Source organism: Solea solea, chromosome 13 (assembly GCF_958295425.1).
Source record: "Solea solea chromosome 13, fSolSol10.1, whole genome shotgun sequence".
Taxonomy (NCBI): domain Eukaryota; kingdom Metazoa; phylum Chordata; class Actinopteri; order Pleuronectiformes; family Soleidae; genus Solea; species Solea solea.
In genome coordinates this window covers 19,643,395-19,670,544 of record NC_081146.1, presented here as the reverse complement: position 1 = coordinate 19,670,544, position 27,150 = coordinate 19,643,395, and the positions used below count along the sequence as shown (strand labels likewise).

At 41.7% G+C, this 27,150-nt stretch overlaps 1 protein-coding gene across 2 annotated transcripts in view; it reads left to right on the top strand.

The window, feature by feature from the left end:
- cep76 (centrosomal protein 76) overlaps positions 1-18,850 on the top strand; it is a 54,097-nt gene extending 35,247 nt beyond the window's left edge. Inside the window, exon 13 of one of the 2 annotated variants that reach the window (XM_058648725.1) lies at positions 18,561-18,850. In XM_058648725.1, coding sequence (XP_058504708.1) covers positions 18,561-18,684 — 124 coding nt within the window. In that variant the 3' untranslated portion in view covers positions 18,685-18,850. Of the gene's footprint in view, positions 1-8,777; positions 9,864-18,560 lie in introns of those variants that run through there. The other variant, XM_058648726.1, reaches the window with a different exon arrangement.
- The last annotated feature ends 8,300 nt before the right edge of the window (positions 18,851-27,150 follow it).

Genomic DNA, 27,150 nt, shown 5'->3' with positions numbered 1-27,150 from the left:
CCTGTTTTTGTTCTGAATTTGTATTTAAATAGCAACATGTATAGTATTAGTAGCAGTATTTTACAGGGAATAATAAAAATGAGCATTAATTATTCTCAACAAAGAAAATATTCCCCTTCAATTGCATGTAACACTGAGCCCAGTAATCAGATTAGCTGATGCCTTAAGAGCAACAGCCAAACAAAATGATTGAACACCGTATGAAATCTGCTGCGCATTGTTGTTTTTTCCTTTGGAGCAGCACAGCAAGCTGGATCCTTCCCAGCCTGTGGTCCTTGAAATCAATTCTTCAGGTACGAGCAGAATTAGAGGCGGCTCAGACCGAATCTACCCTGATGAGGCGGCGCCTTGTACCATCGCCACAGGAGCGCTGATGTGTACAGGAGGATGTGGAAAGAAACAATAGAAAATTCATAATGCTCCAAACAGTGGGATCCCTCCTCCTTCTCCACCTGGGACTCGGTATGGGGGATCCCCTCTGACCACAGCCCAATTAAATCCTGCGTGCACACACACACACACACACACACACACACATGCACACTCCACATGGAGTGACCTGCTTCCATCATGAATATGGATGTGTTGGGGGTAATGCAAATAAACCCTCGCCAGCGTCAGACAGAGGGAGAGAGAGAGTCAGACAGACAGACAGACGAGTAGACAGACAGTCAGCAGCACAACAAAGAGGTGGTAGTAAATGAGAACAAAGGAGCAGAAGCAGCACGGATGCCTTCACTTTCAGCCTTGTCTCCGTCAGAAGCAGGAGGCAGAATGTCTGGATGTGTGTCACAGCGAATTACTTAATATGGCTTTAATAAGCGCGCGTCTGATGGCACTCCTGACACACCGCGGTGTGTTTTAGTCGGCGCGTTTTATTTTTTTATTTTTTTCTCCTCTTCATCCACAATAAAAACCATCAGAGCGATAAACTCACAACTCACTCAATTGCCCCCCAGTGCGTCTGGATGTCTTGTCATTTAGTGGCGACGGAGGCTGAGGGCAGGCACAGTCGGTGCTTAGGATGAATCTGATGCCAAATGAATCATTTTAATATGTTTGGTAAATATCTGCTGCACTCAGAGAGCGGGGTCTGTATAGCCAGTCAGCAGCATATAGATGCCATAAATATTAGATGAAGGGGGGGGGGGCTGCCTAGAGGACACTGGTGATCGCAGCTTGGAAGCACACTGAAAATAGCTGTGAGTGCAGGGACCATTAGGGAGCATTCATGCCTCTTTAATGACTGTTTTTTAAAATGAGCTTTTGCACCGAGACGTCTTAAAATGCACCGTCATAGCCGGTTATTATAATATAAAACGACCCCAATAAAAGAAAGGGGGGCAACATTTGCGGCCCGAGGTGTAAGAATTTCCACGTGACAGAGAACAAACACGGATAGAGCAGGTTCTTCGCGGCGCGTCAATGGAGCACGCCATAAAATAGATGCTTCATAGACAGTGACATTTAATGCAGGAGAAGTGCCAAGCCAGACGTGGTGTACAGGGGTCTGCTTGTAAATAATTAATCTTTGCTCTTCATGTCTTCTTGTCAGTACAGACGAGGGGCTTGTATCCTGGCAACACACCATGGTTCCCACATGCTGCAGGGAGAGAGAGGCCCTCAGGGGGGAGACAATCTTCAAACTGCCTGTAGCGCACACACACACACACACACACACACACACACACACACAGAAGTATACTCTAACTAGATGTTTTTACATGGACATAATACATTCACCCACATGCACTCACGCACTTTGGTGCACACACTGCGCAAAATAATTCATAGTGGTGTGCATACTCTCTCTCTCTCTCTCTCTCTCTCTCTCTCTCTCTCATAGCAACAAAGGGACAAACATACCAAACACACAAAAACATATGCAAAGATTCATGCATGCATATATCAGTAGATACTGAGAAGAAACAGAAGCTTCCTTCCCCTCTCTCTATTACACACACACACACACACACTCTCCCCCTTGAGAAAGGCTATTAGAGATGCTCTGATTGGTACCTCCATCACCAGTCAGCTTTGCTGTTCTGGTTTGCATTCGTCTTCCTCAGTGTTCGTAGAGTTTGACTCAGTGCTTGTGCCACGGTGACATTGTGCGTTGTCATTGTAGACAGCGCGGATGGGGTATGTAGTTTATTTAAGTTTGTCGTATAGACACGCGTCATGTTATCTCTACTGTGGTCCACTGTCATTGTCTGAAATGATATTGAATTAAGCGTACAATTAAAATGTCCCCCCCCCCCCACCAGTTTGTTTAAATTGCCGTTATACTGTGAAAATGATGACGACACTGCTGAAAAAGGCTTTTTCCTACACTGATCTATGGAGAAATTACTGAACAAGCCGACTGTGCACACGACCAGGAGCGCAAGTTACGAGGCTCCAGAAGAGTCTCTGTATTAAGCGACTGTCAGCAGAACCTCTGCATTAAGCGACGGTTATAATGTTTCTTTGAAATTCACAAAGCGTGGTTAAAAACATGTGTGTTGTGGTGTAAAGGGGAAGCAGATTTTCTTCTCTGCAGTTATTAGGTCATAGTTCAAAGGTCCAGTGTGACACTAACTGGTTAGACAGCAGATAGACACCGGGGGGACAAGACTACAGCAGCCTTCATGTATCAGAAATGATGTCGTTCATCTTTATTTGCAGAGTAAACTTCCTGTTTCTAAACACCAAATGCATGTTCTGGCTGTTTTTCAGTTTGGGCTGCTGTAGACACATGATGGCACAAGATTGCAGGCTCCATAAAGCAAGCCTATATGAAAATACTTATTCTAATAGTACAAAAACAAAGCTATTTTAATTTTAATTTCTAGCAATTATAGGCAAAGTGACCCCAGTTCGATTCCACCCGCCGTCCTTTGCTGTGTGTCTCCCCCCCTCACACTTCACTGTCCTCTCCAATAAAAAGCAAAAAATATCTTTGGAAAAAAACATTAGCAATTATACACTTATGTAAACACTGTTGGGTAGTATACTCAGTGTCTGCCTGCCAAAATGGAACCTTTACTGATTCCAGATTTCTCTGTTACTCTAGGGTCGTGTGTCCCACAGGTGTAACCGTCGCAGAGATAACACATTTTAAAACAAAACCACAATAGTGTGGATATAACTTGAAAAGCAAAAGCAACAATTACAATGAGGTGCGAACACAATGGCACCAAAATCTTAATCAGATGGTCTTTTTTCTCATAATTCAACACATATTAAGACAGACCACATCTATCTTTTAACTTTTAGAGTTGCGGTTGACATGACAGCACCCACGGTCAATAAATGAGAGCATGATTGGACTGATTCACTGTGATGAAAGTGGAGTTTGCGTGTGTTGTGGATCATACGGTGTAAACAAGGCTCTGGTCTGTGTGATACTTAACCACGGCTAATTATTAGTGATTATTTTTGCCGTCAACATGAATAATCACCGCACAGGCCAGAGATCTGTACATTAACACTATAATGAGCATGGAAATTGGGCACATTAGTACATATCTGCTAAAAGCATGTGATACCCATTTTTCATCCTATTTGGCAGAAGTGCATTCTGCCAGTGTGTGAAGTGCTGCTCGCGTCGCAGTTTCATGGAGAAAAGAAAAGGAAACTGCATGCATGGTGATTTCAGAGTCATTTCAGGGAGATTTTCTGACACGTCATGCTACATTTTCTGTCCACTCCTTTAAATGCAGCACTTTGAAAAGGTTTCATGCTTGACGCTTTTTCCCCCCCGAATGAAAACAGCAACAATTCATGCACAAACACTCTTGCCCACCTCGGGAACGAATGAAAAACACAGAAACCTTTGTTTGCGAGGAGTGATTGTGGAGACATATTTGACTAATGGAATTACATGTATGTGTTAGCCTCTCTCTCTCTCTCTGTGCCGGTTAAGTGTGTGTGTGTGTGTGTGTGTGTAAGTGTGCGCCTTCAGGCTGATGGCTGGTGTAGAGCTGATGAAGGCCTTCCCTCTCAGGTGGGTCAGGCTAATTGTTATTCTAATGGCCTCTCAGTCAGATACAAACAGCTATAATGGCAAAGCCAGAGCTGGGGTGGGAGGAGGGAGGGCGAGAGAGAGAGAGAGAGAGAGAGAGAGAGAGAGAGAGAGGAGAGATGGAAGTGCACAAAATTACATTTGCATTTTTGTTCCAGAAATATGTGCATGTTTGTGTGAGGTGAAGAGTCTTTCGTGTGTGTGTGTGTGTGGGTGGCTCCTCTGGGTCCACTTCATTTTATTTCACTCTAAGCTCTTGCTTTTTTTCCAGCACCATAACCAGCTTAAATATATAGAAAAACTCACATTGTATTAAAACCCGTACCCCCCCGGGAATGCGCCTACATTTACCCAGTCAGTTACTTGAAGTACTTCCATAGTTTTTGGAATCCTATGTTTTTTTTTGTTTTTTTTTTTTACTTCACTACATCATTTATTTGAAATGCAGTTTGTGGTTTGCTCACACGTCCAGAAATCAAGTAACACAGGGCCGAGATTGAACAGCACATCTTAAAATGTCTCTCACGTAGAAACAGCACAGCATCGTTTGACATGTGTCAGTGTGTTCTGATTGACTTCTAAAGAGCTTCTTAAAATTGCATCTACAAAATCAGTTGTCAAAGAAAGGTTTTAGATAAATCACAAAAAAAGTCACACAAAGGATTAAGTGGGATTAAAGGAAAGAGATAATCTTAACAACATTCCGTTTTCTTTTGTAAGTAATAATAATAATAATTTTCAGTCTTAGATCAAGTTTTATTGATCTAACATGTATTTATTTGGCTGTTTTCTAACGCCGACAATCACAACAAATTCCAAAGCTTTACCTGGCAACAAACCCTGATTCTGATTGTGATTCTGATTCTAAAACACAGTTGCTGGAGCCTAATCATAATTCCCCTTGACACTCCAAACAGTACAAAGTACATTGCCTGACATTGCTGTGATTATTGGGAAGTGGAGACAATTGCGGGGAAACAACCGTGCCAACCTATTAAAGCTCATAAAGGCGGTATCATTCCAGCAGAACAGATCAAGGCTGCTCTGAGACACAAAAAAAAAAGAAGAAGATGATGATTGCATGCTGCATTGTTTCCATGTAATTCCCCCCGTCTCACAAACAAGACGTCGTAGTCCTCCAAGGCCTTCTGGGTGCCAGTACATTGTTGTGCCTGGATGCATTATTGTGCTATAAAATGAGATCACTGCAGAGGAATGTGAGGCTTTTCGGTCATTATCATAACAAGGTGACAGAAGAGAGAGAAGCTGTGTGACACAAACTGCGACCAAAAAAAAAAAAACGCCCACACGGCTTAGAGTCAAGGTTCAAATGAGGAGTTATTCCAACACGACGACTATGTCAACATGTCTGTGTGATGGAATTTAAGGCCGTTGTATGAAAATAGCAATTTTTCGGTCAGCAACAAATTTGGAGGAACTGTGGCGTCAGGCACTCAAAACAAAAACTGGTCCTTGAACAGTGATGAGGAACAGAAAGAGACATGAGGCCCTCATGAATCTATAAAAAATTATATTTATTCTTCTTAGAAAAACTTGCACCTGCACAGAAAGAGAGGTTTTATCCAGATATTCTGTTTGAAGTCAGTGCATAATGATTTTGGTGTTATTTTTTAATCTTTTCATTTTCTACAAAAATATCAAATAGTTAATCATATAAAAGGTGCATATTTTACCATTATTGTTCAACTCAACAGATTTTCACTAATGCCAGAGAACTGGAGGCAGATCGGCTCTTTATCTTGATTTTGTCTTTTCATAATTTGAAAAAAAAAAGTGAATCAAAACCAGAATTTAAATTCACACTGTTGAGGTTTGGTGTTTGTGTGAAGGAAGTGCCCCAAGTGACCTCAGCGTAAATTGTGACTCCCACTAGATTCCCAGTAACCATGGTGAGATGGAGGATGGGAAGCAGCATTCCTTTAGGAAGCGGGATGGAAAGCTCTCACCACAGAGAGACGATTGTTTATTCAAGTTTCGGCCCAATGCGGAGTGATGCAGAGCTTTTGAGGGGAGGAAGGAAGAAGGAGAACTATAGAGGAACGGTGCAAGAGAGATAGAAAAGTTTGAAGAGTTTGAAAGAGCAATGGGGAGGAGAGACGGCGATAGTAGTGTGCGTGCGATGGAGGAACGCAAGAGAAAACTGTGAGATCATGACAGTAGCTGAGTATTAGAACATGGAGTTCTCTCACAGCTTGCCATCCTTAAGTAAAAAGCATACATCCCTGTGCCAGCTCCTCACCACTGAACTCTCTGTGGCAGAACTCAAGTCCCCGGGCTGTGACAGCTGTGGGCCTTGAAGTGGCGTTTCCCAGAGAGCCAGCCAAACATTCCTCACCGCTTTGTGTCGTACAATGGGCACAATAACATCAGCAACAGCATGGCACTCAGCCGACGAGAGGAGAAGTGATGGCTTGCTTTCTGAGGGTCAATTATCTGGCCAGCTACATAGCCCCGCTCTGCCTTACCCCCACTCCCCACCCCTCTATCTCCCTTTCCTTTCTTTCTCCGCTTTCTCTTTCTGCTTTGACTGCATCGCCTCACATTTGAGAAAGATTGTGTGGTTTGAAATACAACACTTTCCACTTTGTAATGTGCTTGGCAGCGCTGCCTACGCATTGTGTAGGAGCTTAATTTCCATCCACTCACTTCTTAAGTGCAGCTCAATTCATCTGGAGAGGATGTTAAGGCTCGCTTTGAGAGTTGAAAGAATACTACTTAATGAGTGCTGACAAAGACCAGTGCTGCAACAACACAACCTGCTCTATAGACAGAGACTTCAAACTCTTTCTCACTTCCCCCCCCCATTGCTTTGACTGGTTGTATTATCCATTACACTCACACATATCCTCTTCCTCCACTTCAGATCACCTATTTGAAATGTCACTTTCATCCCGTCAATGCGGGATGCATGAAACCGACACACATCTCACTGTGCCGAGTTGCTTCTTATCAGCACTTCTCTCTGTTTGTATGATAACCTCACGTGACCCTAACATGTTCAGTCATGTGTTTAGACGTTTGCCTCGTTAGAACAACTTGACTTTTGTTTCTGGATCCTGCATTTTTTCCACGGGTAACAGGAGGAGTGTTACAAAGTGTGATATGGACACATGGGCACGTGACGTAAATGTCATCATTTGCCTCTTTCCTCGGTGGTCAGTGCAGTTAGAGTCCGCACGTCTGTCACTGTGCATGCCCTCTGCAGCAGAAACACTTTCCGGTCCAGTAGGTAACTATGGAAACTTAATTGAGCTTATGCGAGGAAGTCCACCAGTACCTAAACATGCTCAGCTCAGCGCTCAAGGACACACAAATGAGGGCAAACTCCTGGTGAGAAATCTCCACCGCTGGAATGGAATCTCAGATTGACTCTCATGCTTAGAACGATAAACCTACGAGGAGCGGTGCACTGCCAGCATGTAAGCACATGAGGAGATGCAAAACTGCTTTGTGCAGCCCTGAAGCCTCTGACAGGATAAGTTTAAGCTTACACCAACCTTAAAAAATATGTAGTCTCAAAAAAGTGAAAAGTGAAGCCACTGTTAAAGTGTGTGATACCTGCATTTTGATCAGTTTGCATGTAAGTCTATGAGATAATTCTGCCCACTTCTCACTTGATTTATTACTAAACACTTACCTCAGAAATGTATGTTCTCTTTGAGGCAAATACACGACAGTGCAGCATGTGCTGCAGGGAACAGCTCTGCTGTGACGGTGGATATCATGCGTGGTGACCTGTCTGTCCTTGGCTCTCAGTTATGCTGCGTTCCATTTGTAGTCATGACTAACTCAAAATTTCCCCAGGTCAAGGGGCGTTCCTTCAACGAGAACCCCCACTGAACTGGGACGGCTAGCCCAGGATGCATGTGTGGAGAACCAGGAGAGTGTAGTCATATTCTACCTCGGGAAACAACACCTTAGATTTGCATCTTTCTGGTGTTTGAGCTTCCAATGCAGAAAATAATGAGAATTTTTATTTATGTCACCCTGTATATCTGGAATGTCTCCTTCCACCGTGCTGCTCTACATTATAATGCAAACTTCTCACGCATCACTCTGGGACAGTGCACTGCCATAAGAGAAGGGGTAACACCGCTTTGCTGCTTATTGTGTTATTAAATTTAACCTTTATGTTTTATTAGCACATTATGTTAAAGGGAGTAAGTGTAAAGAGTCAATAAAGAATGATATATATTTGTGTGAGAGCTTAAAACGATCGGCCTATCCTAAAACTAATGTGTTCGGCACGCAATGTACATATACAGTGCAGAATAGAAATATTCATATTTAGCTGTTGATAGGAAATCAGTGCAATGATGATGGCAAAAACAAAAGCAAAATATCAATGCAACTAAATTAAAGAATGAAAATATGCAAAAGAGGACATAATCAGGCTAATTCAATACAGATTTTGAAACCATTTGATATGTACACAAAGATCAGACATCAAACAAATACACAGTCAGTTTCAATTTGTCTAGCTGTGTGAAAATGAACCTGAGATTCAAATAAAATTGTGTAAGATAGCTGTGAGTGTGAGGTCTTTAAAGTTTCATGTGTGAAAGTGTGACTTTTAGTGACCGTTCCTCTCCAATGTCAAGCATGTTCAACCTGCACTGATGCTGACATGCTTGTCCTGCATCTGTGCTGCTTCTCTGGCCAGGAGTTGTTCTACACACTGCGGCGTGTTTCTAAATATACAACGTGTGTGTGTGTCTACGTGTGTGTGTGTGTGTGTGTTGCTTCTCAGTTCAGGTGGTTGGTGGCCCGGGCAGAGCAGGACCAGCTGGCTAGCTGTACAGGGCACCAAAGTGCCCTCTGACCTCCCCAGCTGGTGGGGGAGCCAGGCCAACAGGGCACGGCCATAAATCCACAGACACAGAGCATGTGGAGACATTCTGGAGGCAAACACATCACCTGCTGCCTGCTGGCACACTGTCTCCCTCACTGGCCTCCTTCACCACAGTGCCTTTGCTCGCTGTCAAGTGCAAATTGTTCCCATGGAAATAGAGAGAAACACAGCGTTTTTTTTATTAAATGGGGGTGTTTTTAAACAATAGAGGTCAGGTTGTCAGGTAACATCTCCTGGCAGTTTATAACACAGCTATCCATACGATGTCTGTCAGTCATCTACTATTTCTGTCAGGGGGGGGCGACAGGTCAAGCAAGATGGTAAATGGTACATGCTCTGTATTTATATAGCTCCTTTCTTTACACCACAGTTTCTGCCATTCACCCATTCATACTCGGTACGTTTGCATGACGACTATCCTTCTATACAAGCACTAGTGGAGACTATGTGGCAGTACGCCCCCTGTCAGCTTGTTAGTATATGTAGTAGCATATCTACGTATATGCAGTGCTTTTTCTATCACACATCTATTAGAAAATATCATCACACTCACTAGCTTTTAACTTGGGGTTAAATGACCCTCTCTAACTATGGCTGTCCCCGCAGCATTGACTCGCTCTTGGAAGCATCCTCAGGCCATGTGAGGTTAGATTGTTTCTCCAGTATTTTCTGGGTCTGCTTCGGGAGCCACCTGCCAGTCAGACATGCCTGAAGAACCTTCACAGGAAGGCATCAGATTAGACCGCAAATTGGCTCCTTTCAACAGGAAAAAGAAGCAGCAGCTCTCCTTGATCACACTGTGTCTGAGTCCTGCCACCTTACACAGTGACCCCTTGTTTTCACAGTCTCATTCTTGCAGTCACAAGGTTTGAACATCACCCGATTAGAAAACCGAAACTTCCTCTTCTGGCTCAGTTCTCTCTTTAGTGCCGCGGTCCAGTCCTAAGGCTGCATCACTGCTGACACCACACAGATCCAGCTGTCAGTCTCTCCCCATTTTCCTGTCATTTTCTATTCAACAAGAGCCAAAGTGAGAACAGAGACAGACCCCAACAGTTGTACTTCTATTCACTCACCCTTTGTGTGTTTCATGCAAATCCTGAAATTCTGATTGGATTTCAGTGAAACATAGTTCACTGATGCAACTCACCACACCATTACTTGTGTTTTTACGTAAGCAAAACTGCAATAAAATGCCCCTGTTGTGATTTTCTTTTTGTTTAATTTTGATATCTAATAAGGAAATAAGAATTACAGCCCCATTAAGACCAGGTTTTGGTTCCCATGATTATTACTGGTCCTGTCAAAGTCAGTGTTCATGCCAGAAAATGTCCTAAAAAGATCACAAACACAAGTATACACACACACACACACATGAGCTCACTTTCCCATGTAGGTGCAGTAACGCACAGCAACACCTAAGTCAACAGAGCGGGTGACAGGGAGATGAGCTGTTGCCCACCAGCTTCAGAGCCATTCAGTCTAGACTCCAGATGTTGGCAGAACATTACCCAGCAAACACCCACCTACACACTCACCTGCACACACACAAACACACAAACACACACACACACACACACACACACACACACACACACACACACACGCTCATTCTGAACCGTCTTCAGAAGACAGCACCCCTGCCAGATGTCACTAAGTGTTGTGTTGATAGACTCTCACCACGGAAACCAGTGTGTGCGTGGTATTGTTTGTATATTGTCTGTCTGTGCCCGTGCACTCGTGTTTGTGTGAGTACAATCCTACTGTGTGTGTGTGTGTGTGTGTGTGTGTGTGTGTGTGTGTGTGTATGCTGCCTAAAGCAGAGACTCACAGCAGCTTCGGAACCATAGTGACACACACAGCAGTCGGGGCTGCACTTTTTTTTTTTTTAGCGAGGCACTAAATGCTTGCAGTTCTTTTAAAATGACTTAACTGTTGCCTTAACATATGCACGTCTTCAACTTCTGAGTAATGACTGTGAACGGATAGACCCGTGGAAGACTGTGGGCTGTCATTACAGAGGCTTCAAAATGCAAATATTCCCAACTTTCAGCAGCGACGCAACAGGAATCTACCAAGTCACTGACAATGATTGATTGATAGCTATCTGCGCTGACTTCAAGAGGCATATGTTTGGTTGTTTTCACTGAGAAGTGGTGACATATCACACCACCACTGTCTCCATTTATCAAGCGCAATGGCTGTCATCTGTATTTAACTGTAAAATGTACAACAGTTTTTTCCCTCTTTAATGAGGTATCGCATTTTGAAGTTATACAATTTCAAGTGTGTCACGCAAGGAACTGTCACTCTTGGCTTTTTAAGGTAATAAAGTATCAAACATCAGTACATCACTATGCCAATATGAGCAAGTACAACAAAAGCACAGGGAGCATTTAAAACCTTGCAGTTTTAGAAGTTTGTAGAGTGCAAGAAAAGTTCATTATCTGTGGAGAAATTTTCAAGGTTTGCCTCACTTTGTTATTAAACAAAGCAAGAGTTTGTGCTGCAAAAACTAATAAAAATGAGCACATTGTCTTTGTGAAAAGAGTTCCAGTGTGATTGACTTCACTGCTGAACTGACCCTGAACAACATGTTCACCAACAAAGACAAACTGGAGCCTCCATGTTTGCAAAATGACTGATAACGGTGTCAACAGGAGACATGAGGGGTCACTTCTGCATCTGCAGCCATGCTGACCTAACAACACACACACACACATACATGAGCGGGAGATGCTGTTGTCTGATCTCCACTACAGTCCATCTGTTGTCCAGTCAGGAGGTGAACTTGAGGGAGGCGGGGTGGAGGGGGTTCTCCCAGTATCGCTCATGTCCAACAACAGGGGGTGTAATGTGTGTGTGTGTGGTGGTTGTGAGGAAAGCACCAAGACCTGAATTCTAACCCGGGGTCTTTACTAAGTTGTGACTTTGCCTAAGCGCCGACCTAGTTCCTACTTTCCTGAACAGGTGGTGAGAAGCTCAGCTCAGACAAACCTGGTCATGGACTATATGCATCTGACTCGACCCTGTTCTCATTTGAATTATTTATAGACCGACATTTAGAGAAAAATGAGGAAACAGACACACTTACGCTTACGCTTACACGCCAGGATAAAGACAAACTCCCTTTCATTTTTTACCTGTTTTGGTAGTTAGTTCAGGCATCTCAATGTCTTTAAGACAATTTGGCGAGCGATTTAAGCTGCTAAATTTCCCCATCTCTCCCTCTGCCGGTCAGTGCTATACTGATGGACTATACTGTTCGGGCCTTTGCAAAATAAGAGATGCTAGTTTGACTCCATTCTTTTACAAAGCAGAATTCATCACTGCAGAGATTCAGTGCTGCTGCTGCCCTGTGCCAGTGTTGCTGCTCATGCATAAAGCTGTTTGTTCATCACTCCCCAATATGTCAATGTAACATATCTGTGGGAAGTGATTAAGTCGGAGCCTGGACGCCAAACAGTCTAACACAAAACGTGAGTAGTCTGACTGAAATGCTGTTTAATTATCTATCAGGCATGTATGCAGGTTAAAAAAAGGCAAATCCCTCACAATTTCATCAGGAGGTTTTGTCCCACTACTCTGGTGATGATGATTCCAGGATATATCCTGAGAGTTAGGACCACTCAGACAGTCCTCACTTCTGTCTCTCAGGAGTTCTCCTCCTGGTTCTCCGTTCTCTTTCGCCGGTGGATGTGGAAAAGAACACCAAGGCTGTAGTTAGTGCTGCCTTAAAAGGCCTGGTTCACTCTCAATGCATTGTGTGTGTGCATTGCAGCTGCAGAAAGTTAACAAATCAGACTGTTAACAAATCAGAGTGTTCACACTGTGCGTGTTTTTTGAGCTCAGGTGTCTCAAGCGCATGTGGCTCTCAGCAAAAATAGACAGAGAAACGATGTATTGATAATGATATTGACATCACTTACTCTAGTTTGAGGTTCTAGGCTGAATCTGAACACATGAAAAGGGTAAATATTTTATATTTAAATCTATTTTAGCTTGCCTAAGACACTGACATATTTATTCTGTCTCTGTGTGTCACTGTTTGGTCATGGTCATGGAGCTCTCACTGGCTCACAGACGCAAATGAACTGGATATTAAATTCTCTTGAAGGACCTAATATGTGAGGAATACAAGGCCAGCATCAATGCCAAGAATCTGCACCAAGAATCAGAAATGAATCATATATCAGGCTTTACAGAAACCGTAAGAGAATCCACAGCTGTGTTTATACACTAGAATAGAAAATCTGTACCTTTATCATCAACTTTTACCATTTCAAACATATTACTCTCCACATGTAAACAGAAGTATAAAGAAAGAAACACATTCCTGAGTCCACTGCCTTGATCTGATCTGCTTTTAAATTAGTTTTCAACTTGACGCTGTTATGTTCACTTTTGAAAATATTCCACCAAACCCACATCTTTTGTTAATCTTCACTTGGTTTCAGTTTACCTGCCAAACTCCACCAAGGATTAACTCTTCATTCATTCAACACTTCATTCACGTTCAATGTGAATCGTTCTGAGCCTTATAAACTCAACAAACCACCTTGACCCCTTGATTTCTGTGCAGAATGAAAACTGCTTCTGGGGAAAACATTTGGATTTTTCTGTCTGCTATTTCTTTATTAAGCAGTTAATTGTGATTTGGATTTCAGGAATTCCATAGCTAAAGTAAAAGTCCTCGACATTCTATTGGTTTCAGCCTTCATTTAATTTATCAACAATTCTTCTCCAGCTCCATCAACCATCTCATCAAACCATCCCCTCTGTCCTTGGTCTCCACCCTGCTTTCCTCCATTCTCCTCTCTTCCTCACACAGACCTCCACCCTCTCACCGCAGCCTCTCTGGCCTGTGTCGACACATCTCACCTCCCCACCTTGTCTCCTTCCCATTAACTTTGGAGCAGATGGCAGGGCCCTGCTCTCTCTGTGTGAGCCTGACTGACAGGGGCCGGTCATCAACCTCCATAGACGACCAGTCATGTGCCGCTCCGCCCCGTCTCTCCTCTCCATCATCCTGTCCTTTTCACTCTCCTTTTCCATGTTCTCCTCCAAACCTCCTCTGTTCTCTAACATCCCTTTGTCCTATCATCACCAGTCTCAGATCAACTATTCTTCTTTTCCTACGTTTTTTTTGTAGCCCGACTTTGTTTCACTTGCTTTTAAAGAAACATGTTTATTACAATTAATTCAATTTTAAGCATGATGTGATAGCCAGGTGTAGAGACTGAAACAACCAACTTTATGGTTGGATGACGGAGTGATAAAGCTGAAGGGTGACAAAAGTATTAAAACGAGGTGTGGTCATTGCTTCTTTTAGGCACCAGTAAGTCATTTTTACCTACAAAAACCTGGTTTGAAGACAATGGTATTTAATTTAATAGTGTTGTAAGACACGATGATAGCTGGTTAAAATACTGTACTGTCCTGTTTATCTGCAGTACATGAAGTAATGTCAGAAAACCACAGGTACTCTCTGGACTCCCTGCATCTGCATCCATCCATCCATTCATTCCCCTCCAATTGTGAGCACAAAGGGCAAACATCACACTGATAAACTGATTTCATTACTATCTTTTTCTTGCTAACCAAAGCCATACAACTCATAAAACTGGAGATTTGAAAATGACATAAAATGTGATATAAGTGTGTCTTTTATAAAAAGACAATATGTGTAAATCTGAGCTTTGTGTTACTGTGTGTGAGAAACTGTCACATCAGACAAGGTAACGGACCTTTTATCCAGTATGACATATAATGTAGTATCTGAAGAAGTATTACATTTCTTTGGAAGAGCAACTGATGTGCGAACATTTTTTTTTGGTATGTATCATTTTGTCAAATAATGTAATAACCTTGCTAAGAGTTACCATATTTGTTTATTGTGCAACACAAATGGTGTGGAATAGTTTTTTCAGTGATCTGCTGGGGGGGGGGGGGTCATCTGTCCTTGATTTGTCCTATTAGCTGAACACTTTCAGTCTTCTGGTAAAAAAGTGTGAGAGCAGGTGTGTTAGTAATCTGCTCGCCATCAGGCCACGGATAACCACAAAGACAACAAGGTTATATCCTTTGATAGGAAAGTTTTCACACATTGATAAGAAATGTTCAACTTTAATATTAAAATGTAGGAATCAACTCTGTTTGTGCTGCTGCAGGATTTGTTTATAAGGTGAAATACAATATTTTTAATGAATTTTTTTTGTGATGATGATTGAATACCATATTCTGTTGATTACGGATGACGGAACGTCTTACATATTTTTCGTACTCCCGTAGCAGCCTCCGCATTAAAACCACTTGAAGCTCAGCTGCAACCGTGGGGCGGCACAGAATATTAAAATCGTGACTTCCAGGGAAGCTGGGCTTCCAAGAAAGTGGACGGTGAGGTGGAGTGGGCTGGTGTGGACGCTGGGCTTCTGCATGATGATTGGAGGACCTGTCTGAAAGGCGGAACCAGCTTTTGATTGACAGCGTTGCAGAAACATACAAGACAGCTGTCTCAGTCCTGTGTGGATTTTGCGAGGGGCGTTTGTAGACTAATAGCTGGTCTTTGTGTGTTATTTGCTCGGCGATATAGACCACTTTAATATGTTACATATACACTGTAAATAAAAACACTATTATAGCATTTCAGTTTTACATAATTTCCTTGTTCTAGTTACTAATGTATAAATAACTGAGCCTGAAACTGCTTCAAAGACCAGCCATTGCCACTGATATAGGTAAATATATACCTAACCTGAAGAGGTCATTTTCATTCCTCTCAGTCACCGTCTTTCTCTTCTGGCCAACATCCAGCCCTTGCACCCTCCTTCTGCTTAAACTGTCCACTGTGGCTCATAAAAGCACATGCAGGTAGAAACTCTGCAGTTAGAAACTTTGCATGTGTGAGACAAAAAAGGCAGAGAGAGAGAACAAATAATTGAGTTCAACTGGCTCAGATGCCCTTGCAAGGGAGGGAGGAAACCTCTCCTCTCCTCTCCTCTCCCTCTCTTTTCCTCATGTGTTTTCAGAGGTGACAGCTGTGGTGAGCAGGGGGAGTCTTCAGGTGCTGATGACAGGCCAGAACCTCCACATCACCACTAAAATGTGGCTCAGGAAAGACTTTCAGGTCAATGTCAAATCTTCAGCCTTGCTGCTGCCACAGTTTCATCACAAGATGAGCGTCCACGTCTGCAGCAAACACTCAAAACACTGTTTTGGGGGCCTTTGCAAAAAACAAAACCAGGAGGAGACACTTGTTTGACTGCATTCTTTTACAAAGCAGAATTCTGCGCTGCAGAGACTGATTGGACGTTGAGATTGATTTTCTTTCTCTCTCTGGGGAAGAACTATAGGTCTCTGTCCCTCTGAAGACAGTAAACTGGCATCGTAAATAGAGTGGCAGGATGGAGAGGAAATGAGCGAGGATCCATCGTCAACGCACCGCAGAGAAACAGCTGTTTCAGGTCGCAGCCAAAGATAAGCCTCTTTATTTCTCTCTCTCTCTTCGTCCCTCTTTTTTTTGCAGTCCCTCTTTCACACATATGACACCCCTCCAGCTGACTTTAATCAGTCTTCCACCGCCTCTGTTCTTCTCCTCTCTCTCTTTCTCTCTCTCTCACTCTCTGATCTATGGCTCTAATGGGAAAGTGCTCATTGTGCTCAAGCTCTCTTAACCTTCACAGTCCCATGATGCTCGGAAACAGATGAGACACAATGACGAAGCTTAAAACTTCTTGCTTCCATAAAAGATGTTCCCAACATCTGGGCATGCGTCCAGAATAATGAATTAAATTAAAATGACCATAAAATGATGTGTTTCTCTTGAACCCCTGGAGGGTATTTGGTAAAGGCAAGAAGGAATTGACTCCAGACAGAAGTACAAGTAAACCAGGCCCAGTACAAAGGTGACAGCTCAATCACAGGAACAGGCACTTGTGGCCCCCCCAGTTAATTTCATGTGGCCATCCACTAACTATAATGAATACTGGCACGTATTTATAATGATATTACATTAGGTTATGTCTATATCACATTATTAAATATACACTGTGTTACATTCAACATTAAATTATATGAGTGGTCTTGTTTTTAATTACAATTGTCCAAATGTTGTTATTTATTGTGTTTATTCTGTATTTTTGTAATGTATAGATTCATTTTGCATCATAAATGTTTTGTTTGGGAACTATATAATGTTCCATATCAAAACAAATACTTTTATTTTGGAATTGTGTGCAATATTATCATATTTTTTCCCAAAACCTTTGGCCATTTTTTACATGACCGGCCCTCTGCTGACCAGACTAGAAGTGCACTGACCAGACTTCGAGGCCCCTGGTTTAACCAGTGACTAGATATAAAAGTGGACACAGTTGCCAGGTCTGAAACCTGTTACATTAATGAAAGTTGTTACACTTTGCAATAGTCTTGGACCCTTTATTTCACCAGTATATATATTTATTTTTAACACAAGACCTAAACCACTAAACCAGGAAGTAACCCACTTTAAAATGTTGGAAACCAACTTAAATCCTTCCATGAGCCTTAGTCACATCCTTAGATTTAAACATTAGGGTCCTCATGATCTCCCAAATCTAAAAAGAAAAGAAATAAATTAAAAACACAAGAACAATATTCTTAAAATGTGTTACAACGTGTTAAGCGTGTTTGAGTTGGTTCAATTAAACTTATGAGCTGCTGAGGTTTAGCGTCTCGTTCTGTCCTGCTCTCTGTCGCATTTGAAGGCAACTTTTCTTTTGCCCAAACTTTAATTATTAGAGGAACATAATGTCAGAGCTGAGATACACTAGATGTAGTAATATCTTCCTTGCTGCAGTGACTCCCTCCTCTGTGATAACGCTGTGTGTCTGTACATGTGCTGGATTACACCGTGGAGGCTCTCGGCAGCTTATTCTGTCTGTCTGTGTGTGTGTGTGTGTGTGTGTGTTAGTGTATGTGCATTGACTGTGGAGACCTCTGGACGGCTTATTCGCAGCAGACAGATAGCAGCAGAACTCTTATCTCACCTACCTTCTCTGATAGTGTATTGATGAGACAATCTGCCTCAGACTGCTGAATTCAGGAACAAAGGCTCCGATAAGTGCAGTGGAAAAAGAGGCAGTGCGGAGGACTACGGGCGGATTTAAGACATTGAAAGAAACTCTTTTGCATTTGTGTTGTAGATGGTAAAAGATGTGGAGTAATAAAGCTTCACGCTGAATTATAGGACACAAGGCTGCAGCTGAATGGCTACCACAGAATTCAGGGACAAGGGGAATTATTCAGAGCGGGTATGTTTGGGTCAGAATGGGTCACGTGCAGTGTGTCATCAATAAAACACATGTTAGAGGTGAAATGAGAGCTTATCCCACTGAGCTGTGATTGGATGGCTGGAAGTATCAGAATGTTTTTTTTTTCCTATTGAAAAATAATAACTTGGCCCAGCTCTAAAATGAAGTAAAAGATATTAAAATCAAACATAAAGTTTGTTTTCATTTGAATAATTGTATTCCATAATGAACACTGAGCCGTAGTAGCTTTTTTCAGCGTGCATTTGCATAGATGGACACAGGCACCTTTGCTTTTTTTTGGAAAATGTTACCTGTATGAATCTTTTGTGTGTTCTTCCTGTTTTGTTTTGAAATCTTGTGGTGATGTCATTTCCTGTCTGTTTCCCTCCAGTTTTCTGTTGCACCTGTGTTTTGTTGGTTCTGCTCATTTCCTGTGTGGCCTGCTCCCACCTTGGTTTTGTTGGACTGTCTATCTGGACTTTGGTTTCTACCACTTGTCTTCCGTTCTGGATTAACCATTGCCCGCCTCAGTGTATGCTGTAAGTCCTGTTCCTTTTATTCTAATCAAATCTCTACTCTGCTTCTGCACATGTTTGAGTCCCTCCCCTGCAGTTTCTCTGTACTTCATTTAACATTTTGCACATTTTCAACATTAAAATACCAGATACAGTTTTAAAATGAGAATACCTAAACTAGAAAGGCAGTCATTAATAATGAATGCATCTGCCAAGGCCAAACAGTCCCTCATAAAGAGAGAAAATAAAAAGTAAAAAGTAAAGAAAGTAGTCTTAATGCTATTTAATGTCTTTTTTTTTTTTTTTTTTTTTTAAATAATCAAGAGCCAAACATTTTTTTGCAAAGAAAATCCTCTCAATGAGACCCTTAAACTGTAACTGTACCAATACTAACATATTTCCACATCTTTTACTCATTTAAGATAAGTTTAATCTTCACTAGTGACTGGTTTAAACTCTTTTAAATGTCATGTTTAAGAGAACTAAATATCTCAGTAACCATTGAGTAGACTGATTTAGTTGTTTAATTGTGTTAACTTTGGTGATTGTGAAGTTGTGTTTTATTTTTGTGTCAAAATTGTTTAGTGGTCAAATATGTTCCCAGCAGCCTCAGCTGTGCTTAGACACGATGACTGCCATGTTTGTGCATCTGTTGTGTTGCAGAATCTCTTGTGTTACTGCGTCTTTTGTGTTGTGGATGCTCCCTTGTCGGCACACCTTTTGTGCCAAGTCTGTTATTGTTGTTGCTGATGCTTCCTTGTTTTGTATTTGTTGCATCTGGTGTAAGTTTCAGCGTAGATTTCTGACTGGGGACTCAATTTAGCAAATTGTCTCATTTGTTTAGGGTCATTTTACCTTAAAAATATTAATTTAATCTTCAGTATGTGACAAAGCACCGTTGAATGTGTCCTTTGAGTGTCTCGTGTTAAACTGATCATTTGTGCCTTTTTTTAAAAATGTCCTTGTGCCGACGTAAAGCCGCAGACACAATGAGTTACTGTTTTCGCTGTGATGAATCCATTACGCATTACTGGAAAGTAAATGAACACATTGATATGCAAGTCATGTCTCAGTTTGAAAAGTTTTTGTATTAAAACATTGGTCCATTAAAAGTTACTCCTCTCCATCCAGCGCAGTAATTCTGCTTGATGGAGTCGAAAACTTCCTCTCTCGACCTTGGTCTCCTTTCAGATTCAATTTGAGTCTCGGTGATGTGTGTTTGTGTGGTTGAATTCAATCTGTGTGTGTGTGTGTGTGTGTTTTCTACAGTATGTGCACTCTTATGTGTGCACTCCTATGTGTGCATATACATATATACATATTTATATATGTGTATGTACATCCGTGCATGTGTGAGTGTGAGAATTGTGTGTGTGTATGTGAGAGAGAGAGAGAGAGAGAGAGGGAGTTGAGTGCAATAATTCTCACATGCCTTATGATTAATTTATGTCTTACCTGCCTTTTTACTGAATTACTTGGCGGGCCCCTCAGGGGTTTGTGCTGCATGCAATGCTGCAAATAACAGCTCAAATGAAAAAATGATCCAGCACCAAATCCATAGGGAACCTTTTAGACACTCGTACACAACCACACACACACACACACGAGCAAAACCACATAAACAAACTCTGACTCATGCATAGGCTCTTTTTCTCCTTAACTTTCTGTTTCTCTCCCTCTCTCTCCTTCTCCCTTTCTTTCTATTGGGAGAGGAAGCCGGATGAATATCAGCAGGGGTCAGAGAAAGGCTTGCAGTGAATAACAGAGGCATAATAAACACAGGCCTTCAGTCAAATTATGAGAGCTGCACACACACTCTGCACACACACTCACACAAAGGAATCCAATCAATCAGCAAAGTTGCCTTATCTCCCGCATATGAAAATGGAACTTCAGAAATTAGCTCATTTATTTTGGACAATTAGGGTTATTGAAGTGTGACAGTGAAAATTTAGTGTTCACTGAGGCATGCGCTCGGCAACAATAGCGGGGAGCCAATTGAGTGCGAGAAGCATTTAAAGCTGTAGTATTTACTTATCGATGTAACTGGCTCTCTGTGTTGCTCTCATTAAAACCTCTTCCTCTGTGTCCCTTTATTTAGATTGGACAGAGACAGAGATGGGATGAGGATGAGAGGCGGAGGCAGGGGCAGTCATCCCTGCTGCATATGATATTATAGCCTGATGAAAACCCAGAAACATGCAGAGTTTTGAAACTGAGGCTCTACTGGTGAAATGCAGGAGCTTGGCTGCCTCTTTGAATTTGAATTTCTTGTAGCTGTGAGCATCCGCTACGTCTCCGTCTTGTTGCTGAAGTCAACAGGCTCCTCGAAAGTTAAACTTGTGATATTGCCCTGTCCAGCCTTCAGAAACTCTGATACTGTTTTAATAGTAGTGTTGAAGTGTCATCTCTGTGTGGTGCCAACTTGTGTGGTGTCTTCGTGTGTTGCTCTCTGCAAAGAAATGAGCAATTTGGCTTTGTTTTTGCTCCCTTACTGATTCCTACAGGAGTTTGCCTTTTATGCTGCTCATTTATGGTGCTCTGAAATGTTCTGTTTAAGATAGATAGATAGATAGATAGATAGATAGATAGATAGATAGATAGATAGATATTATCTTATTGTTTATTAGTAATGAAAGAAATCAGGGGAAACATGTTTTTATAGAAGCACAGCAATGCATGTGTGGTCTATAGACACAAGGGCTTTAAATTCTCTTATATAAAAAAAACAAAATCATGAGGTTGCTCTGGAATCTCAATTAATTGCTGAAACATTTTTGCAAATTAATTCCACAATCATGAAAACAAGAAAAAAAGAATCCTTTAAATGATGTAGACGTTGATGCAATTCAGAGCTCTAGGTTCAGTATGGTGTAGGTTCTTTATTTTCGGCTGATGGACAGAAACATGCGGCACAGTTTGCACTCGGTGCTGCCAGCACACCCTCTTTAAATTGTTCTGCTGTCTCAGCAGAAATCAGCTGATTGATGTTTCTTCAAATCAACGCTGATCATGACGCAGCTATATAGTTCGTAGCTTGAAAAATTGACATGGTTGTAGAAATAAACCTCAAGTTAATTGAATGCAGTATTATTGCAGGGATGTTTGGATAACGTTTTTACCAAAAATGTGCTGCTGATGTGGGTCTTTTAAATGTACTGGGTGATTTTATATCTTTAGCTTCTGTTGCTGCTGCTCAGGCCCTGTCTTATGTTACTGAAGCCAACTCTCTGTGGAGATCACAGGCCTCATGTGCAGCATTGATAAGATGCTGCGTTGATTAAATGTCTACCACTTTCTCCAAGTTTCCTTGCATATGTTATCTAATTTCATGGCGATTAACGATGATATATCTATATGCTTCCGCTCTGAATGCCTAATCTGTTTACAGTGTTCAATTTCCTTTGTAACACGAGCCGAAAGCAGGTATTCACTAAAGAGATAAATAATCATTTGTTGCGCCGACGTCTCTGCTGTGAATCCCAATGACTTTGCATCAAACTGTTGACAGAGACAAACCGCAGAGGGACGAGCCCCAGCTCTACATCTGTACATGCGACCATATTACCTGTAAAACAATACATCACACACGGCTAATAACAGAAGTGAATCACCGTGCGCTTTTCTTGAGGGCTCTAAAATATGTTTTATGGATTGTCAAGGTCGTAAATTAATTCATTAAACAATCTACTGCATTTCTTTGCTTCATTCCTCACCAAAAAAGCTGCATAATTTATCACAATCTACTGCGGCGGCTGATTTTAATCAGGCTGTTTTCTGAAGAGGTGTGGGGGGCCTTGATGACCCAAATGGGGTAAATATGTTGCCTTTGCCTCAGACGGTAATCTCCACGGAGATGGATAAGGAAACGGTGACAGCGGCCATTTATAAAGTTGGAAGTATTGAGGATTTAAATAAGTAATACCTCACATAAAAGCAGGGTTTGTTATGGCCTTCTGGTTGTCATTACATATTCAGATGCTTGTGTGTGTGTGTTTTCTGTGCCATCAGCATTTCTTCAATATTAACACCTCCGCAGATGGATTTCTGATTGCCTAGCTAAATCTGTGTATCCCCTGCTTCTAAATTATTACTGTGAATATCATTATTAATGGCTTTTCTGTTTGCACTCAATTTACATCCCACTCTTGGAGTGGAGGAGACGTGTCTGTATCTCCCTCTCTCTCTCTCTCTATCATTTCCCCCCTCCTGCCTTCATGTTTTAGTTCCCTCTCTTGTTTCCTTCTCCCTCTCGGAGGCCTCAGCTCTGTGGACGGAGAATTTATTGAGTCCCACTGTGAACTATGGGAGCAATAATATAAACGTGTCAGTAATGTATTCTATATGTAAATGGAGCACAGGGGCCGCAGCAGTTCATTAATCAGAGTATGTGCGGGGTGTGTGTTTGTGTGTGTGTGTGTGTGTTGAGGAGCACATATCAGCTGGAGAATCTCTGGCTGCAGAAGCTAATACTTAGCCTGACTACTGATCAGCTGATCATCTCACTGCACTGTGGCCTGCTTGGGATTGAAAAAGGGAAGGGGATTAAAGGAGCTATGAAACATGAAAAATGGTCATTCATGGTACAGCTACAGCAAAGTTTGTACATGGGGTATCACACCAATGCTCTCTGCGCCTGGATGAGTACAGAAAAGTAGCTATTCCTTGCGCTGGTTAAAGCCTCTCTGCTGCTCTTTGAAGCGACACAGAGTTGATACATCAAATGTCTTTGGACATGTGAGAACGCCACAAGCGATTGACTGGCACTATGACATCTGGGAACCTGAAGCAGCAACCTCACTGCATCACTGTAGGCCACGATGAACCTCTGCATGCTTGAGCTGTAACTTATTGTCATTTCCTGCAGGATCACAGACTTGTTTGCATATTTATATCGATTGGTTGTTGATAACATTTAAATAGATTCAAGCTCTGTTTTATTTTTTTCTGCATCTGCATAAAAATCATAATGATGTAGAGATGGTCGCTGGGTTCGTCCTCTGACTCACTAACTTAATCTTTCCCTTAGTTTGACTGAGATTTGAAAGCTGCAACAGGTATAATTACACAATACTTTCATACTAACATTTCAGCATTATGAAAACAGAGAACTTCTATCAGTTTTCCCACTACTACAAGCAACCTACAGGACTTAACAGTTTCTCTATGTTCCAGCCTACTACAGCTTTAGCTATAAAAGTTATAAAGGTAAGCATAGCATGTATCTGCAGGACTAAATCTTAAATTGGAAGAGTTACATTGGCAATTCCAAATATGTATATATATTTGTAAATACATTGAAAATAAATGTTTCATATACATTTTTTTTTATTTATAGCTGCAATGTGTAACTTTTCTTAGAAATTGTTGACATTTTTCGGCCTCCGTTTGGTCTTTGTGATGAGCAATGATGTAACGCTATTTGTATGCTGCGTCATTCATCAGGAAACAGGCTCTGTCATGCAATACTACCAGACCTGACTGAGGGAGGGTTTGTGTGTATACAGTTTACCGTGACATGAAGAATTTATCCCCTCAAACCACTGAACGACTGGGTTTTCTGAGCAGTAGAATTCACTTCTGAAACTTCTCGTGAGGACTTATTTGTGCTTTTAGTTGTACACTTCCCTCTTCGCTGCTTTCAGACTTTACTAGCACAAGGTTACTGTTGCCTCGGTTTGTCTTAACATAAAAATGAATGATTTCCTGTGTGCAGTGCACGAATGATGCCGGGCGACATGAAAGCTAAACACTACTACTGATAGGGCTAGCTAATAGGGTTAGTCGGCATTGTGTAAACTCATTTGACAATGGTTTGAATGTAACAGACATTTGTTTATACTTAAAAGTTACTAAATTAGCTGTATGTGTATAAATATACTCTGCATATTGAGTGAATAACCCGAGTGCTGTGTAAGAGCTGCTGCGCTGATCTGTAAGAGGTTTTGTCCTGTACCCAGATACATGTTTCATGGAGAGCACTGAAACCACACCGGCCTCTCTAAACATGCCACTACAACAGAGGACACTTTCCTCCGCTAAAACATACACAACACGTACACAACACACACACACAGACACACATGCGCGCAGGCGTTTCCAGAATGAGTGAGCGAGGCTGGTAGCCAAGTCAGGCTTGGCACGGAGCCTAATGATGCCCGGCATGCGTCTGCTCTCGACAACGGCAGGGTAACACCTGCCAACTTTTACTAAGGTGTAAATGTCTCTATTAGCAAACGGCTGGTCTCGTGTGTACAGCTCTCGGATCAGAGGAGGGACTCGGGGCGCCCTGGTCGCTGTTCAGAACCTGGTAATCGTTGGGTCCAGTGGGCCTGTTCAGCACGCTGCTCTCTTTTTCTGCCCTTGGATATACAATGTGTTCACGTTACTGGGAAAGAACAGGTGTAAATGTGAAATTGGAGCTGCGTAATGGAATTCTGAGCATGCTGCCAACGCGTGGCTGAATGTTTTGCTTTCAAAAGTGCTTGTTGAGGATTTACTGACTTTATCACAGCTTACAACTTTGCCATAAAAAGGAACAATTTTACTAAATTTACTTGTTTTTTTCTCTTCTGGACCTTCTTGCATTTAATGCAGCCAAAAGTGCCTGGTTGCACATCGATGACCTTCTGGTTGCAAAAGTGTCACGGCATCCGTTAAATCATGAATCTCAAGGTTTCAAAACTGGAGTTTGTTTTGTTCCCGGACGACTGCGTCCATTTTTGTACACAGTCCAAACATCGAGTGTCCTCTCCTGAACTCTTGAACACTTTCCGTTGGCCTCGTCTGTAAAGACAACACACACTAACTATAATATTGACGCGATCTGAACGGGAAATGGCTTTTCCATCTCAACACAAATAAACATCCTGCTAGGTTCATAGTGTGGCTTTACTCGTTTTATTAAATTTTACTGTAGCAAACGGTAATGGCCCTCTCTCGGATATCACCTCCTGTAGGCACGACCTTTTTTCTTCTCGGTGGCCAGGTTCAAACTGGAGATGGGGAAATTGATTTTTCTGCAAAGTTCGGAGATCCGTTTATATTTTTTACTTATTCTGTCTGAAAACCAGATGGACAATGTTATGTGGCCCCTCCGTAACTGAATGGAACGTCCAAATATTAAATATTTTCTCAAATCTGACCTTAAATTCAGCTTCCCCACCTACGTACCAGGCCAGTGCTCAGGACAGAGAAAAGGAGCCCGTCTTTCTTTTGTGTGTCTAAGAAATGTTTATTTTCCTGCAGCTATAATCCCAGCTTTGTTTTTACAGCAGCTTTTTATATGCATTCATATTCATAACACCTCCTCCCATATCATACCCATAGGCCATATTGTAGGACAGAGTTTGGTGCATTATGCATTCTGCAGATACCAGCTAACTGAATATGGATAACCTAATCCAAAGTAGAAACAGAAAGTATTTGCATATTTTGGCAAAAGCTATTGTTACATTTTTCATTATGTTCCGTTGAAACCAATAATCCTCTGACAGATGAAGTCTGATGCAACTGTGCACACACTTCTATAATAGCATTTGTAACACCGTAGGATTAAGTGGGGCCTCTTATGCTCGAGCACTGTTAGAATAATGCCTAATATGGGTAATTAGGGATTGGGTTTCTCTTTATTGGTTCAGGACTGGTAAGTGAATCCAACAGTCAGTCCGCAAACCAGTGACACACGTGTTTTCAGGGTATCTTAATTCTAAGGTTTTTTGTTCAAAGCGGTGAATTGTCAAGGTGGCGATATGAGGAATCTATGACCCTAAAACTTTTTGTTCCCTGAAGTTCCCAGGGTTTGTAAAGTCATTTTCTCTATTATTGAAGTTAAACAAGTTTCTTTTTTTCAAATGGCTTCCAACTAAATCTTTTTTCTGGAACTGAGTATTTCCTCTTTCTCTTGTATTCTCATTCAGCCTCGTTGCAGAATACACTCATGAGTGTGCATAGGGTTGAGGATTGTCAATTTTGATAAAACTATACAATGTGCACATTTCACATTGACAGTTTTCATTTAAAGCATGCACCTTACCTGTCATCTCTGAATATCTTTACTTGAAATGTAACGTTTACCTTCGTTCATTCACCCACAAATAACAAATCCATCGCTGAGCCAGATGCTGCAAGATGTTGTTGTCATTATAATTATTGGCTTTAGCTGAGGGTCACTACTCAGCTGCTTGGCTTCTATAGGAATTGCATTAAATAGTCATATACTGTATATATACTTATATAGCAACTTTCATACATGAAATGAATCTCAAAGTGTTTGTAAAACAATGAATTTAGAAGACGATGCATGGTAAAGTGAATAAAAGGCAGTTAAACTGAAAACATTTAGCTGTATCTTGATGAATGAACCCAGCCAGAGCTGGAGGTGGCAGAGCTGAGGATGTGACCAGGATGGACAGGATTAGAAATGAGCATATTCTGGGCACAGCTCAGGTTGAACAGTTAATGAAC